The sequence below is a fragment of the Sapajus apella genome, unplaced genomic scaffold, assembly GCF_009761245.1.
Source record: "Sapajus apella isolate SASKATOON/1434 unplaced genomic scaffold, GSC_monkey_1.0 scaffold57, whole genome shotgun sequence".
In the NCBI taxonomy this organism is placed as follows: Eukaryota; Metazoa; Chordata; class Mammalia; order Primates; family Cebidae; genus Sapajus; species Sapajus apella.
In genome coordinates this window covers 11,871,589-11,887,912 of record NW_022436997.1, presented here as the reverse complement: position 1 = coordinate 11,887,912, position 16,324 = coordinate 11,871,589, and the positions used below count along the sequence as shown (strand labels likewise).

The following is a 16,324-nucleotide window of genomic DNA, read 5'->3' as shown; positions in this document are numbered from 1 at the left end:
CAAGAGGTTTGAGGAGATGGTGCAAGAGCACTAAGTTGCCTTAAATAAATTTGTTTTAATTTTTTATTATGAAAACTTTCAAATATATATAGAAGTAGAGAAAATCGTATTTATCTCAACCTTTATTTATGTATGCCATTCCCCACTGTATTAGTATGAAGCAAAACTAACAAATCACTTAAATGAGTGGAATCTCCAGACTTTAAAGAAATATATCACAGTGATATAATTCAAAAAAAACCACTATCCATTATTTTGAAAAATAATGAAGAGCACATTGAAAAAAAATGTTACAGAAAAATTCTGTACTTTTTTATTAAAAAGAAAAAATATTGATTCCTTTGAGTTTAGGTTATGAACTTGTTATAAGTTTCATGATGAACTGGATGTTTTTCTAGATCTTGGCCAAAATATAGTGGTAATTCTAGACATGTCAACATAGTAAGAGCAAAGATTGCTCTGTTAATTTTATTTCTTTACTCTTTTATTTAAATTTTATCCTTTTAACAAATAAGTCAGATAATATGCTTTTTAATAAGATTACCAGACTGCTGGATCAGGAAAATACCATCTGATAAAAATTAACCTTAATTTCCACAAAGTATTGACAAAAGGTCTTAGACTGTACATGTGTTGGGGAATTGTGGACTGTGTCACAATACAGTTAGGAAGATTTACAGGGAGTGTCATGACTGTGTCTAAAGGCACAACTAATGGGTCAGTCAACTTGAAGCAAGGCTTCTAGTAGTATCCTGGAAAGCTGTTTGTGGCCTTGTTTTGGTCCATTGTTTTCATCAATGACTTGGATGAAGACACAGAAGTCACACAACTAATTCCAAAGTAGGTTTTTGGGTTTATAAACTTTCGAGAAAAGACCACACATGTAAAACTGGGTTAAGTTCATGGCTTGTTGGGGCAGAGAAAAAGAAATTGATTGATTGATTGATTGATTGATTGGAGATGGAGTGTCACTCTGTTGCCCAGGTTGGAGTGCAGCAGCACGATCTTGGCTCACTGCAACCTCCGCCTCCTAGGTTTAAGGAATTTTCCCGCCTCAGCCTCCCAAGTAGTTGGCACTACAGGCACACGCTGCCATGCCCAGCTAATTTTTTTTTAATTTTAGTAGAGACAGGGTTTCACCGTGTTGCCCAGGTTGGTCTCAAACTTCTGAGCTCAGGCAATCTGCCCACCTCGGCCTCCCAAAGTGCTGAGATTACAGGCGTAAGCCACCGCGCCTGGCCAAGAAATTTATTTTGGCAAGGCAGATAAACGGAGTAGGAGGCTATGTATCATATCTCAGCCCAGCTTCTTCTGGTTCCTTTCTGGATGAATCCTCCAGTTAACACATACGTTGACTGTGCACAGTAGTGTGCTGCTATATCTGTCACACTAAATTTTATTGTTCACCACATCCCTTTTACTATTCAGGGTTTACATCATCAGCCAGGAAGAATTTATACAGTATTTATATATCTACAGACCTCTTCCTGGTTCTTGAACAAAGCACAGGGTCAGTTAAGTCCACACAGCAACAGTACAGGAGAGAGCACTTAGTGCACTTCAGGCCCAAAGCAGCATCTCCACATCCTGGAGAAGTGCACCCTTGCCATATTTCCCCAAGGACTTCAATCAGAGGAAGGTGCAGAGGTGCCAGGGTTATCATTCTCAGAGGGTAAAGTCTTACAGAAAGTGAGAAACTTAACTATATGCCACATCACAATCCTTTTTTCATCTGGATCTTAAATCATTATGCACTAAGAACTTACACAAATAACCTATGCCCCTAATGTTTTCTTTTAAGTGATTATTTACAGATATTGAGACTCTCCTGATTGCTGAGCCAAACTTAGCACCAATAAAACTATATCCTCATCAGGGAGCAAAAGCAGATTTGGCATTCAAGCATTTCTGATAGTCTCTCTGTCTCTGGTTATCAGGCATCCTAGAGAGCTCATTCCCCACATAAGTCTCTCAGATTTACAGAAGGCATGAAACTAGGAAAGATTTTTGAAGTTCCAGTGACAAAATAAGAATTTTAAAAGATACAGAAAAGTTCAAAGTGTGAGCTATATTTCAAAAGTAACTAACCAGATAAATACGAAGTCCTATCCTTAGCTCCAAAATAGGCATTTAAATAGAAAATACAGAAGATTTGACTTATGTAGAAGCACATATGATGTTTCAAACCAGTTTTTTAATTAACTTCAAACTTAATAAAACCTGGCATAATGAGCTATTTAAAAAAAAAAGATCACATTAGTTAAGAGTCCTTATCAAAGGTAGTAATAATTGCTTTCTGTATATTCTCTACAGGTAAAGCAATAGTTATTTGGATTAATTTTGGACACTTAATTTTAAAGAAACATTAGCCAGTCATAGAACAGGGTAACTAGAAAGTTTAAGGGTCTCAAACCATGTTTGATAATAATGAAAATAATAATAGCAACTTCCATGAATTGAAGCCCTACTGGGTGCCAGACAGATAAACACTATACCTAAAATGGCTGTGGACTTGAACATCTGTTACCCTAAGAAAGTCAAGGAGAAGCTACCTCCCCAGATAAATTTTAAAGTCCATGATAACTGGGACATTTGTACATAATTTTCAGATGGTAATGAAGATGCTGATAAGGATAATGTAGATGTTTTGCAATATTTGAGAAATGAATTCTCAAGTGGCAGGGAGAAAAGAGTATATGACTCCAGGGGAAACTAGATCAAATAGGTTGAAGTTACAGGGAGGCAAATCAAAGCTCAAATATAAAAAAGAAATTTCTATCACTATTATTGTTCAGAAATGGCACATGAAGCCCTTAAGATGGCCTATTCACTGCTAAGTGGTCATTATGTTCCCAGTGCAGAAGTCAAGACTTCATATCTATCTATTACCAGCCAGTAAAGTTGATATTGTTATCTCATTTTATCCATGAGGAAATTGAGATGCCAAGGAAAAACTTGGTGAAACTCACACAACTGGGAAGTGACAGAATTGAAGTTTACTAACTAAAGTTCATTTATTTTCACAAGTAATAGTCATCTCTTGAGAACATTTCTAAAGGAATTCCTGCATTGGGTAAGAGTAGTTCCCCATCTCTTTGATCCTTCAAGTGCTCAGTGTCAATAAGCCTGCTTGTTAAATAATAAGCTTTATTAAGAGTGACCATTTGATGATTTGATTTACAAAACCACAAAGTCATAGGACTATGGGCAACACTTTAAGTAAATCTGAAGATATCGGTTTGAGTTGAGGAAATGCTAAGTGCCCTAGTGAGGGATACTTGCTAATTCATCCTGAGTTTCACTGAGAAACACTTAATTGGCCTTCTAATATAATTGCTTCCAGGATAGTTCATTTACTTGTTATTCTGTTTTACTCTAAAGGATTCACATAGCACATTTTATTAGTGTATGACTGGTAAAGATAAAAATTCAATACATGCCTTTATATCTGTTATAAACCATAAACATGGGCTTTAAAAAGCCAAATATGTGGAAGTGGAGATAAGCAGACATTTATTGAAAGTCTAATGTGTTCTATTCACAGTCTGGAGATTAATTCATTCAAAGAAAAGTGGGAGGAATACTAGAAGCTCAGGTATTGATGTAACAAGCAGCCCATCTGTAGGGTATTGAGACGAGACTTATCCGAGCCTAGGCGAGATTCTGTGGTAGAAAGTAGTGAGCAATGTCGTTAAGTAGGTAAGGTGGAATGAACCAGAGAATGAGCATGGATTCTGAGTGGAGCTTCTAGACCTGATGTTCTGGGCATCAGGAGCCATGCTAGACTCCTAAGTGGAAGAGTGGAATAAGGAAAGTTGTTTAAGAATATAGGGAATGTGTTCCCTCTAAGTTAGGAAGGAACTGGAAGCCACAATAAACAAAGGGTAGAGGTTGTTTTAGAAAGGCATCTCTTCCTCTGATATTGACAGGAAGGCTCACAAGAAAGTTATTAGTATTAAAAATGAATACTTATGCAGCACTTACTGTGTGCCAGACAGCGTTTAAGTGCCTTAGATATATTCACTCATTTAGCCTTACAACAGTCCTGTGAAATAAGCACTATTATTATCATCATCCCCATCTTCCAAGTGAGAAAATTGAAACCCTAAAAGCAGTTGGCCTAAAGTCATACAGAGAAGATGCGCAACAGTCAGTACATGGTCACCTAACAGCCAAGTTCTAATGACCAATAGCAGTGCATTTTAAATGATTATTTGATGATAGTATCTGTATCATCTAGCTGTTTCACTGTAGGTCACAGCTTGGGCAGATTGTTCTCAGAAGTGATGAGCACAACAGGGATGACATTGTGTTTCTTGATCCATGAATATGGCTGACAACCTGATCTCCAGTGTCGATTCCATGTACTCTTTTTCCCTGGAACCTAAGGAACCTGTCCTTGAATAGGACAGACCTGTTCAAGTCTTAAAGTTATATTTATAGTCTAATAAAAATAATATTAGGTGTAAGGATTATATCTGCAGTTGTTTTATTCATAAACATTGTTAATTCCTTTCTGCACACATGGCATACCATATGTGTCCTTTTTCCCCTGCACTAGGGGCTCAAGATCTGGATCGCATCCGACTCTCCACCTACAGAACAGCATGCAAGCTTAGGTTTGTTCAGAAGAAATGCAATTGTAAGTATGCCAGTTGTTTGGACTAATTACCACCATGAATCCTATAGTTTACATTTGGTACTAAGTTTATTAAACTAGATTCTCTTACAAATATTAATAAGAATGTTTATACAACAATAAAAGGGGTATTATGATGCACACATGGTAGAGATGGCTCCTAAGTAGTCTGTCTTGAAATCTGAATTATGCATAAATACTACAGCATATGAACTGTTCAGTTCATACTAAAATGATGAACCTCTGGATACATATGCAGTATAATCCTTACCTTGAAATGGTTTAAATCTGGATGGATATTTTTCTTCTTTTCTCCAACCTTGGTTTCATAAATGCATTACCATCGGAATGGTTTCCAAGAAGTTTATAAATATCAAACATTAAATCTCCCTTATATTTGTATTTTCTTGTACAAGGACAGGAAAATATTTTAAAGCTTTTGGAAAACATTTAATTTTTTTTCTGAAAGAACAAAATTAGCCCTTCGTGTCAGAGTTTTATCTACCTTTGTGTACATAAGACAAAAATGAGAAAAGAAAACAATACTTAAAGAAACAAAAGAGCTTGCTTCAATTTCTCTCCAAAGTTAAAAATGTAAGCAATAAGCTAGATCACTAGTCACAATTAGCAGGTTGATTCTCTGCTGCGTCAATACTTCCATTGTATTACCACATCCATTTTCTCTTGGGGAAAAAAAATATTAATTCATAGTTCATGCATAAGAACTTATTATTTTCTCTTAAAAAAATGACTGCTATAAAAATTAATAGTGTCTCATTTTTAATTAATATTGGATGAAGTTTTCTAAATGAAAACTGTAATGTTCTCCTGATATATACACATAGTTCTACAATAACTGGCATGGTAATTAGACTCATGGTAAAGGTAGAAACCAGGCATCTCCACATGTCTACCCTCTCAGAGTCTCTAGTAGATGTTTCCCAGGGCCCTGGGCAGGTCACCTCAGCCCCAGGCTTCTAGGCTTACAGCTAATCAAGTATGCATCTATTCCTCGAGTTTCTCATCTACACCTTATTCTCCAGCCCCAATGGCTAAACACTGGGCTGAAGTTTGGGGAAGGAAGGGATGGAAGAAGAACATAATTTGGTTGTCTTATTTTCATTTTCTGTTGCTTATAACAGAATATTTGAAACTTTTGCAATTTATAAAGAAAAGGAATTTGTTTCTTCTTACAATTATGGTGGCTCAGAAGTCCAAGGTCAAGGGGCTGCATCTGGTGAGACTCTTCTTACCAGTGGGGCTCTCTGCAGTCTCAAGATGTGCAGGGCACACATAGCGAGGGGGCTGAGCATGCTAACTCAGGTCTCTCTTCCCCTTCTTATAAGGCCACCAGCCTCACCCCTGTGATTACCTATTAATAAATGAGTAGATTAATCCATTCATGAAGACAGAGCCCTCATGACCCAATCACCTCTTAAAAGTCCTACCTCTCAACACTGCCTCATTGGGGATTAAGTTTCAACACGAGTTTCAGAAGGGACAAACATTCAAACTATAGCATTGGTCACACATCACATAGATGTTTTGACTCCTCGCAGGAAGCTAAACAAATCTAAAATGAGTAGTGAGAAAAGTATTACAGATGTTGAAACAACTTCTCGCTGTATTTATAGTCCTAATGAGTCAATAAAAGCCACTTCCAGTCCTGGCTTTAGGGGCCAAGGAAAATGTTTCCACAGAAGTTTCCTCTTCCACCTCAAACCCATCACCCATGTTAAAAACAAAAAGAAGAATCTCTGTGTTTTCAGCAATTAAAAGGGATTCAATTGTCCCACTCTCTTATCACATGTTACCACTACAGTGGCCTCAAAATCGGAGGGGAAGGCAGAAAATAGGGGTAGGAGCTCTGTCCTCCTTAAAGCTTTGCCAACAAGAGCCTTTCTTAGGCTCCTTTCAGGAAAGCTAGGGATTTCCAATAAAAGAGTACAAAATGGTAAGAAGGAACACAGAAAAAAAGCAAAAAAGGAAAAAAAGGAAAAGAAGGGAAGGGAAGTGAAGGACTCAGGGACTCAGGGCCCTTGGCAACACTGCACTCAACATTAAGGTACACACACTGTGTTGTCCCCATTTGTGGTCCACAGGCCTTATCCCATGCCTCCTGCTGTCTGAGAAAGTTCCTTTCTCATTCTTGGGCATTTCCTTTTCCTCTTTCTGTTCTTTTCTGGCCCACATCCTTATCCTGCATCCAGAATTGTTTTGAAATTTCTTGAAAAACAGTAGGGAAGAAATGACAATGCTAATCCATCCTTGGGTGAAAATAGAAGCTTATATGCATCCAGTGGCCCTTCAGTGTGTCCATTCATTGACCTCTTAATAGTAAGTGTATAATGAGCTCCTGCTATGCGTTTGACATCGTGCTAGGTACCAAGGATAGTGTGATGATGAATGACATGCAATCCCTGCCTTCAAGTTGCTCAAAATCTAATTGAGCAGGTGGGCTTTTAAGCAGATTTATAACACTGTGTAGAAAGATAATGATAGAAATATGTATGTGATATGTGAGAGCTTCAGGAAATATGTGCCCTGACTTGTTGGGGATGAGGGTCCCTGATAGGACTTTCCTAGAGAAGGAGATATCAGGAAAGTCTTATTTACTTTACAGTCTGTCTACCTTATAAAATTTATTCAGCATTTCATGATGAGAAGAGATGTTACATTCTACAAAAGTTAGACCAAGTTAAGGCTCAAGAAAGAAAAAGTATATTTTGAATGCTCTGCTAAATTAAGCTGCTCTTAAAAATTGTTTCTATTCTGATCAGAAGGATTAAATGCAAGTACTATATATCTTTGCAGAGTTTTCCTTCCTAACAATAAATACAGCAGTTGTGATGTTCAGAGGTATTTGTAAAATGCTTACATAATTGATCTTGGCTTATCTTAATCAAAGTTGAAGCCTTCCTTCTAGAAAGTTAACCAACCAGAAGCAGCAATGTTTACATGACATAACATTAGTCAACATTGAATATATTTCCTGATTAGAGGAAAGTAATTTTAGTCTGCAATAAGCCTAACCCACAATAAATTATGATACCTTGTAATGGAGTTTTACTCTACAATGAAAGAAATAAGAAACAAAACGTAGGAAGCATATTTGTAAGTGCATTGCTTTATTGGAAAGTGTCTTATATTTGGGCTGCTCTAACAAAAATACCATAAACTGAGTGGCTTATAAACAACATTTATTTCTCATAGTTCTGAAGGCTAGAAAATTCAAAATCAAGGCACTGACAGATTTGGTATCTAGCAGCCTTCTGGTTCCCAGGTGGCCCCTTCTCATTGTGTACTCCCATAGTGGAAGAAACAAAGCAAGGCAGCCCTCTGAAGCTTTTTTTTCTTCTTTCTTTCTTTTTTCTTTTTTTTTTTTTTTTTTTTTTTTTTTTGAGACTGGGTTTCGCTCTTGTTGCCCAGGCTGGGTGCAATGGTGCAATCTCAGCTCACCTTAACTTCCACCTCCTGGGTTCAAGCGACTCTCCCGCCTTAACCACACCGCCACCACCCCCGCCCCCCATAGCTGGGATTACAGGCATGCACCACCACACCCAGCTAATTTTGTATTTTTAGTAGAGATGGGGTTTCACTATGTTGGCTGGTCTCCAACTCCTGTCCTCAGGTTATCTGCCTGCCTCAGCCTCCCAAAGTGCTGAGATTACAGATGTAAGCCATTGCACCCGGCCTGGGGCCTCTTTTATAAGGGCACTAATCCTCATCATGAAAGCTCTGCCCTCAAGTCCTAATCAAGTAAGGACTTGGTGTTATTATGAGGTGGGGCTAAAAGGCCCCATCTCGTAATACCATCATAGTAAGGGATTAACTTTCAACATAAGACACAAATACAAACATTCAAACCATAACAGAAGCTCATAGTATTTACTTCATAGAAATCAATGAATCTTAACTGAAAATAGATTGCTTACTTTTAGGTCCATACCTCATTTAAAATTTATTGTGTATACTAACAAAACTAAGTTTTAAAACTACATAAAGGAGGAGAAAAAAACAAAAACTGGCCCTTATAAAGCTATCACCTAGAAAAAAATGAATATTGTCTGGATATAGCACAGACTGTATAGGTTTTTAGGCGATTTCTTTTGTATCTATTATCCAAATTCAGATTTCATATATGTTGGTTAAATCTCCATAGTTCATTACTCACAGCCCTTGCCTATTCTGTTTATGATTTTCCATATGGAGCACTTGTTCCTATCACTGATGTCATGTTTATTTTTTTCTATTCAATTCCTAATGTATGCTGAGAATAATCAGTTCCCGGGATTCGCTAAGGACTCTGAACAAGAGGCCACTGTGACCCATGAACTAAATGAGGTCCAGAACCTACCTTTTTGTATAGCATGAACTAATAGTTTTTACAGACGAATATTTGTAATTGATTCGATAACAGGGGACACTGACTTATAACCTCAATTTTTAAAAATGTATGCCCCCAAGAAGAATTACATTCTTCACATTGATAGGCCAGCATTGTCTTAATGTACTCAATTATTGGATATTTAACATCATCAGTAAAAATGTTGTGGAAATTCTTTTTCTCTCTTCTTATATATGTACTGATACAATATCTCTGATTTTGCCTCTTAGTCCACAAAAGGAATGTTGACCAATCCCTGCTATAAAAGACACTTGTAAAAACCCATCTCTTTTTTTAAGTCAAAGGATTCTCCTTTGCAAATCGCTTCTTCCCCTTACCATTCATCTTCATACCCTGCCACGCCTTCTCCATCATAACTAGCACATTCTCTAACAAAATAAAAGAATGAATGTTTCTAAAAAATTAGGGGACACCAAGTTGGCTATTTTATATTCCAGAAGGAATGGAGCACAACAAAAAATACAAATAATATTTTAAATGATCCTTTCTAATCAATAGCCTTCTCTTTAGCTTCCAGGATTTTTGTTAACTTTCCACAAAAATTAATACCCATAGACTCTAATACGCATGCATAAAATGGCATCATCTCAGCCTTTATTTTAGACAAATAGCTGTTTCTGATAGAACATTATTTCCTTGGTCAGCATTGACGTGGTTAATGATCCAGATACCCTGTAATGTCAGCAGATCTCTTTTTTCAGAAATTACTTTGGCTTCAATGAAATGCCGCCCTAAATTCATGAACAACAAAGGAAACAAGAGGAATAAATCAGAAATATCTAATCCCTCCTGTTTAATAGTAGGAACAAAAATTGAGAAGGCAAGGTAACCAGGTCTCTATCCTACACCCACAACTAACATTGCACCATCTTTTAGTCCTATTGGTTACAGCTTGAATTTTCTTTCTGTTAGTCATATCAACTAAAATTTAATTAAAATTGTATTTAAAAGGAAAAGAGGAGAAAAGGTCTGTAATTATATCTGGGCTGTCAGAGTTTCTCAAAATATTCTTTTTCTAGTAGTTGAAATATTTTAAAAGTATCCTTCATTCAGATATGTTAAGTTAGAACACATGCTTTTTTCTATGTCATTGTCTCTAAATTTCTTTTTTAATTTCTTGTGAACCAAAAAATTTAGTTACCTTTTTACATACATGTTTCCCTATCACCACAAAAGTAATCCAAGTGAGTGTCATGTAACTAGTAGGTTGTGAATCAATATTCTATGAATGAATGAATATGCTCCACTAGATTCATTTCTCACCAGTCAGGTGAATAGAATAACACTGGTCTTATGTGGCAGGAGTAGCCTTGAGCTATGTTTTTAGTAGTAAATACTAGTATTCCACTCATTTTTCTTCAAGCTAGTGTATCAGTATATTTGTCTTCCTTACTTCATGTTTGAATATGTGGATTTTTAGCTGCCACTGTGAATTGTCTATTCTTGGGTAACAAATTACCATAAATTTAGCAGCTTAAAGCAGCACACATTTGTTATCTTACAGTTTTTGTAGATCAGAAATCCAATGCAGCACGACTGGATTCTTGGCTTAGCATTACAGTCAACTGAAATCAAAGTGCTGGTTGGGTCTGTGGTTCTCATGTTGGGATGAGGGTTCTCTTCTAAGTGCAGTCATTGTGGGAAAATGTTATTTTCTTGTGGTTGTAGGATCGAGACCTGGTTTCCTTGCTGGCTCCCTTATTCCATGCCTCATGGTCCCTGTTGGCTGTTGACGGCAGAGGTGTTTGTGGCTTCTTCCAGCCCAGCTAGTGTATCCTCTCTGACTTCCCCATCTATGACCAGCCAGAGAAGACTCTGCTTTTCAGCAACTCACGTGTTTACATCAGGCCCACTCAGATGATATCCATGTTTTAAGGTCAACTAATTTGGGATCATAATATCATTTGGAAAATCCCTTCACAGAAGCTCCTGGATTCATGTTTGAATAACTAGGAGAAAATATGTGACACCACGCACCAGGAATCGACCAAGCTGCTCAAGAACATAGATTCTTGTATTTTCCAGATAATGATGTATAACATCTTGGATGTAAAGTTTAAAGTAGGAAACTCAGGCAAGAGAAATCAAACCAGAGAAAGAATTGCATTTAAAAGAGAATGATTAAAGGGTTCTCCCTAGTCGAGGAGTCAGCAGGAAAAGCAGGAATAATCACAGTTGGGAAAATAAACTGGAGATGACTAACCCTTGGAGCACAATTATCTTGGTTTGTATAGTTGCAAATGTTTTTGCTACATATTTTCATTCCTGATGTTGAATCATTCTAGACACTTGTTTAGAATAAAGGAACATGCATTGTGCTAGAATACAATGTTCCCAAGAATTCCCTGTGGGAAAGTTGGTGGTGGCAGTGGAACATAAACGAACCTATTAAAGATGCTATGTAATAGGACAATGGGAAAACTGCTCCTGTCTGGCACCCTGGACCTATTGCAAAATTATTTCCCCTTAATCAGAATAAGCCTCTGGATGAGAAAAGCAATGATTTTAAAGTCCTGATGATTATGATATGGGTTTAATTAAAGCTGCTTCTTCTGTTTGTTTTTAAGATCTTAAAAATACAGGGTTTTGTTTCCTTGTTAGTAGACTTTTATTTCAAAGAATGCAGGAAGCTTTGCTCAAGCTGCTACCACTGCATAACCTGTGAACTAAGCCACACCTGTAATCTCATTTCCAGGCATCTAGATGTAACACACAACTTCCTTCCCTTTGTTCTGCTTCTGTATTATAAATGGAAGCTGTGCCAACTAAGCACTTTTACTTCCACAATTGAGGAAGAAACATCATCTTAAAATGTGCCTGTCAGTTGGGAAAGGGATGCCTACAGAGGAATGCCTTGCAAGCTTCCCAACCCTATCTAACAGGTGCCAAGGCAAGATTCAGTGACCTTCCCCTGGTGGCCTGCCAAGCCCTGTTTCTGGGAAACTGTCTTGCTTGGCCTGGAGCTGGTCAGCAGAACAATGAAGGGATACCCAGAAGGGGTTCTCCCACTGCCTGGCTCCCAGGATCTCAGGCCTCCAGCACACACTGAGAGAAAACAGAAGTCAGTCAGGAGGACAGGGATGGTAGAGCAGTTTCTCCCATGAAATCACACCTGAGATTCCATCAGAAAGTCACTTGTGATGTCACCTTGGTTCACTCTCCACAGAGGTTTTGTTAACATTCATTCTTATTAGCAATCATTCATTTATTTATTCACTCCACAAATAGAGACTGAGCATTTACTGCATGCTAAGCATTGTTCTAGATCATGGGGAGAACAGTGTAAGAGCTGGACCATTCAGGAATTCATTCCTATTTGCATATTCTCTTACAAAAAAAGTTTACATAAATACATATTTGTTTTAGTATACTTCTTTGACAATAAAAATTTCATTTGCAATATATCACTCACATGTTGAAGAGTAAAGAAAAAGAGAGCTAGAAGTTGGTAAAAGAAAAGTGGAAGATTTATTCCGAGAATACTTTTAAAAGAGAGGTTGCTCCCGTGGGATATCAAGACTCATCAAGTTTCTCAAGTCATAAATCTGGGCATCATCTTTGACCTCTTATCTAAACCCAGATCAAATCAGTCATAAAATCTCATCAGTTGTCCTTTCACATATCTCTCAAACCTATCCACATCTTTCTGTGCTGACTACAAATGCCTGGTCCAAAACATCTTTACCTGAGTTACAATCTAAAATGGCTCCTAAAATTTCCTATCCCCTGAGCAATCCCATGCATAATCCCCAGGACTGCAAATTTAGTGGAATTTACTCCTGTGATTAGATTATGTTACCTTGCACAGTTGCAACAAATCTTAAAGTAGGGAGATGACCTGGGTGGGCCAGAACTAATCACATGAGCCCTTTAAAAGCAGAGAGTTTTCTCTGGCAGCCGCAGAAGAGAAAATCAGATGTTTGACAGGCCAGATGAATTTGTTATGCCATTGCTGGCTTGAAGATGGAAAGTGCCACATGCTCAATCACTAGATGTTGGGAGATGCCTCGCTCATAGCCAGCAAGGAACAGGGACCTCAGTCCTACGATCACAAGAAACTGAATTGTGCTAACAAATATGTTGAAAGCATTTTTTTCCTGAGAGCCTCTAAAAGAAAACTCAGTTCAGCCGACACGTTGATTTAATCCTTGTGATACCCTGAGCAGGGAACCAGTCATGTCATACTTCTTAACTACAGAACTTTATTAACTGAGTTAATAAGAGCCCTGTTTTAAGATTATGAGTGGCGGGGCTTGGTGGCCCAGGCCTGTAGTCCCAGCACTTTGGGAGGCTGAAGCAGGAGGATCACGAGGTCAGGAGTTTGAGACCAGCCTGACCAACATGGTGAAACCCCATCTCTACTAAAAATACAAAAATTAGCCAGGCATGGTGGCACATGTCTGTCATTCCAGCTACTCAGGAGGCTGAGGCAGGAGAATTGCTTAAGTCTGGGAGGCAGAGGTTGCAGTGAGCCGAGATTGCACCACTGCACTCCAGACCGAGTGACAAAGCAAGACTCCATCTCAAAAATAAAAATAAAAATAAAAATATAAGGCAACCTTTCTGCTATACACATCAAAGTATGGAGCTGTACTCCAGTGGCATCTGTGAGAAAGAAGACTGCTCGGATGTGTGTAGGAGACACTGGGACATATGCTTTATATAAAATTCAAAGCAAGACTGAGACTGAATAACCCTGTAGGTTTAGAAGGGGAGTGGACACTTTGCTTTACGTAGCTGATGAGGTTCAACATTGTTTACTGAAAGCTTTTCCCATATCTAGTTCCTTTTTCTCCCTTATCATCATAGTGGGAGAAAAAGGAATGAAAGGCAGGATCTGGACAAGGAGCAGATAACAAAAGAGAGAGAGAGAAGTCAAAAGTCAACCATTCTGAGTAACAACACCCCCAAAATATCCTCCAAACATGGAGAAGCCACATAAAGAAATAACACATGAGTATTTTCTACCACAAAATGAAGTCGATCTCAAAGAGATATCTAAACCTGAATCAGGTCTTCTCACTCCTCTGCTCAAATTTCTGCAGTGGCTCCCCCCTTCCCTTATGGTACAAGCATAGTCCTGAAAATGGTCCAGTTAGTCTACAGGATCAAGTCTTTTTCTGTTCTGCCCTCATCTTCTCCCACTTCCCTATCTGATCACTCTGCTCCATCCACAGTTTGCCTCCTGACTTCACTGGGAACATACCAGGTGTGTGTCCGTCATAGGGCTTTAGCACTGGCTGTTCCCTTTACCTGGAGCTCTCTTCCTGTAGAGAACCCAGTGGTGGACCTCGTCATCTTTCTCAAGTCTTTGCTCGCTTGTCATCTTCTTAGTGAGCTCTCTACCTTGGCAACCCCATTTAATATTCCAATTCCCCTATCTCCCTTGTCCTACTGTTTGTCTTTTTCCTAAAGTACGTATTACATTCTTATATAGGCTATGCTATACAATTTACTTAGTTGTTATGTTTATTACGCCTTTCCCAACTTGAGTGTAGGCTTCTTAAGGGCAAAGATCAGTGTATGTCTTGTGTACTGATATATTCCCTACACCTGGCACATGATAGGTGTTCAAAAAATAAGTAAATTAACCTTTTGAGACTACTGAGGAGAAGCTCTTGAACAATAAAATGATGTCAAAGATAGTGTATGGTTCAGTACCTATTAATTTTAAATGAATAAAATACCACTGGTAGTCTACCTAGTGTGTTGTCATTAAGTTGTATTTTAGAAATGAAAAATATTGATAGATAACTTCTAGGTTGACCCCAATACTCAGTATTAGTCCATTTTCACACTGTATTAGTCTGTTTTCCCACTACTATAAAGAACTTCCCTGAGAGTGGATAATTTATAAAGGAAAGAGGCTTAATTGACTCACAGCTCTACATAGCTGGGGAGGCCTCAGGAAACTTACAATCATGGCAGAAGGTGGGAGGAAGCAAGCATCTTCTTTACAAGGGAGCGGGAGAGAGAAGACAGCAAGAGAGGAACTACCAAACACTTATAAAACCATCAGATCTCCTGAGAACTCACTCACTATCCTGAGACTATCATGGGGGAAATTGCCCCCGTGATCCAATCGCCTCCTTCCATTGACACATGGGGATTACAGGTACCTCCCTCCACATGTGGGAGTTGCAATTCAAGATGAGATTTGGGTGGGGACACAGAACCAAACCTTATCATCCCCTAAGTCTGTTTTCCTCTTACATTATCTGAACTTTGACTTTTCTTGCCGTAAGGCTTCTGAAAAACGTAACTCTCATCATCATGTTAGTGAGGAAACTGCAGTAGCTTTACTAAGCCTAGCTAATGAACCTATGACTAGAAGGCCATGTGACAAAATTCGTTACAGAGAAAGCCCTGTGGATTTGTGAGGTTTCATGGGGGCAGAAGAATCTTGCAGCAGATTGAGGTTTTCTTTCCCTAAGTTATTTGGGAGACTTCAGCATTGACTGGAACTTAAGGGCATCATTCTAAAACTTGATAAATAGAAGCTTCTACAGAGGATTAGGAGGGATGATTACATTAAATGTTAAAAATATAAATATCAAAAAAAGACAATTTGCTCTCTAAACAGCGATAGCTAATGTATTCCAGCAAAAGTCTTTTAAAAAGACAATTGCATTTTTTATTACATTAAGTACAATGTGGAGTGGCACCAAATGTTTCCACTTTACTCTTATTATAGCATATTTTATATTTTTCTAGTTAAATGTATTCAATGCTTTTTTAAAAAAGTTGTTAAAATGTGCATAACATTTTAACCACTTAAGTGTATGCTTCAGTGGCATTGAATATATTCACAATGTTGTTCAAGGATCATCACTATCAGTTTTCAAAATTTTTTCATCATCCCAAACAAAAATTTTGTACCCATGAATTTTTTAATATCCTGGAAATGTTGTCTCAGCCATTGTTTTCAGTGATGGACACCAAATAATAGACTAACCTCTGGGGTATCAACTAAAATGGCTGAAAGTCAAGTACATGGTTAAGTGACCTTCATGGTACACCTAAAAAATAAAATTTCTTTACAAAACAATTCTGTTTTGTCAATGACTTGTAAAATAAAAGCTATATTCTATAGGAAAAGTATTTTTTAGAATCCTTCTGCAAATATGTTTGGCTCACCCTCCATGTGCCAGGTGCTCTGTAGATGGAAAAGTAAGCAAAACAGAAAATCAATTTATGTAGCTTGCATTCTAGCAAACAACACAACAAACACAACAATTTCAGGTAGGAGCAAGTAATCTGAGAAAAACAAGTCAGGA

General features: G+C 37.9%; 1 protein-coding gene across 36 annotated transcripts in view; it reads left to right on the top strand.

Moving 5' to 3' along the window:
* The window catches only part of DTNA (dystrobrevin alpha), a 380,851-nt gene that overhangs the window by 254,121 nt on the left and 110,406 nt on the right, over positions 1-16,324 (top strand). For all 36 annotated transcript variants that reach the window (XR_004258916.1, XM_032245355.1, XM_032245335.1 and 33 more), the window contains one exon: positions 4,562-4,642. Coding sequence is in view for 35 of the 36 variants with exons in the window: in XM_032245355.1 (XP_032101246.1) it covers positions 4,562-4,642 (81 nt within the window). In the remaining variant the exon portion in view is untranslated. The remainder of the gene's footprint in view (positions 1-4,561; positions 4,643-16,324) is intronic.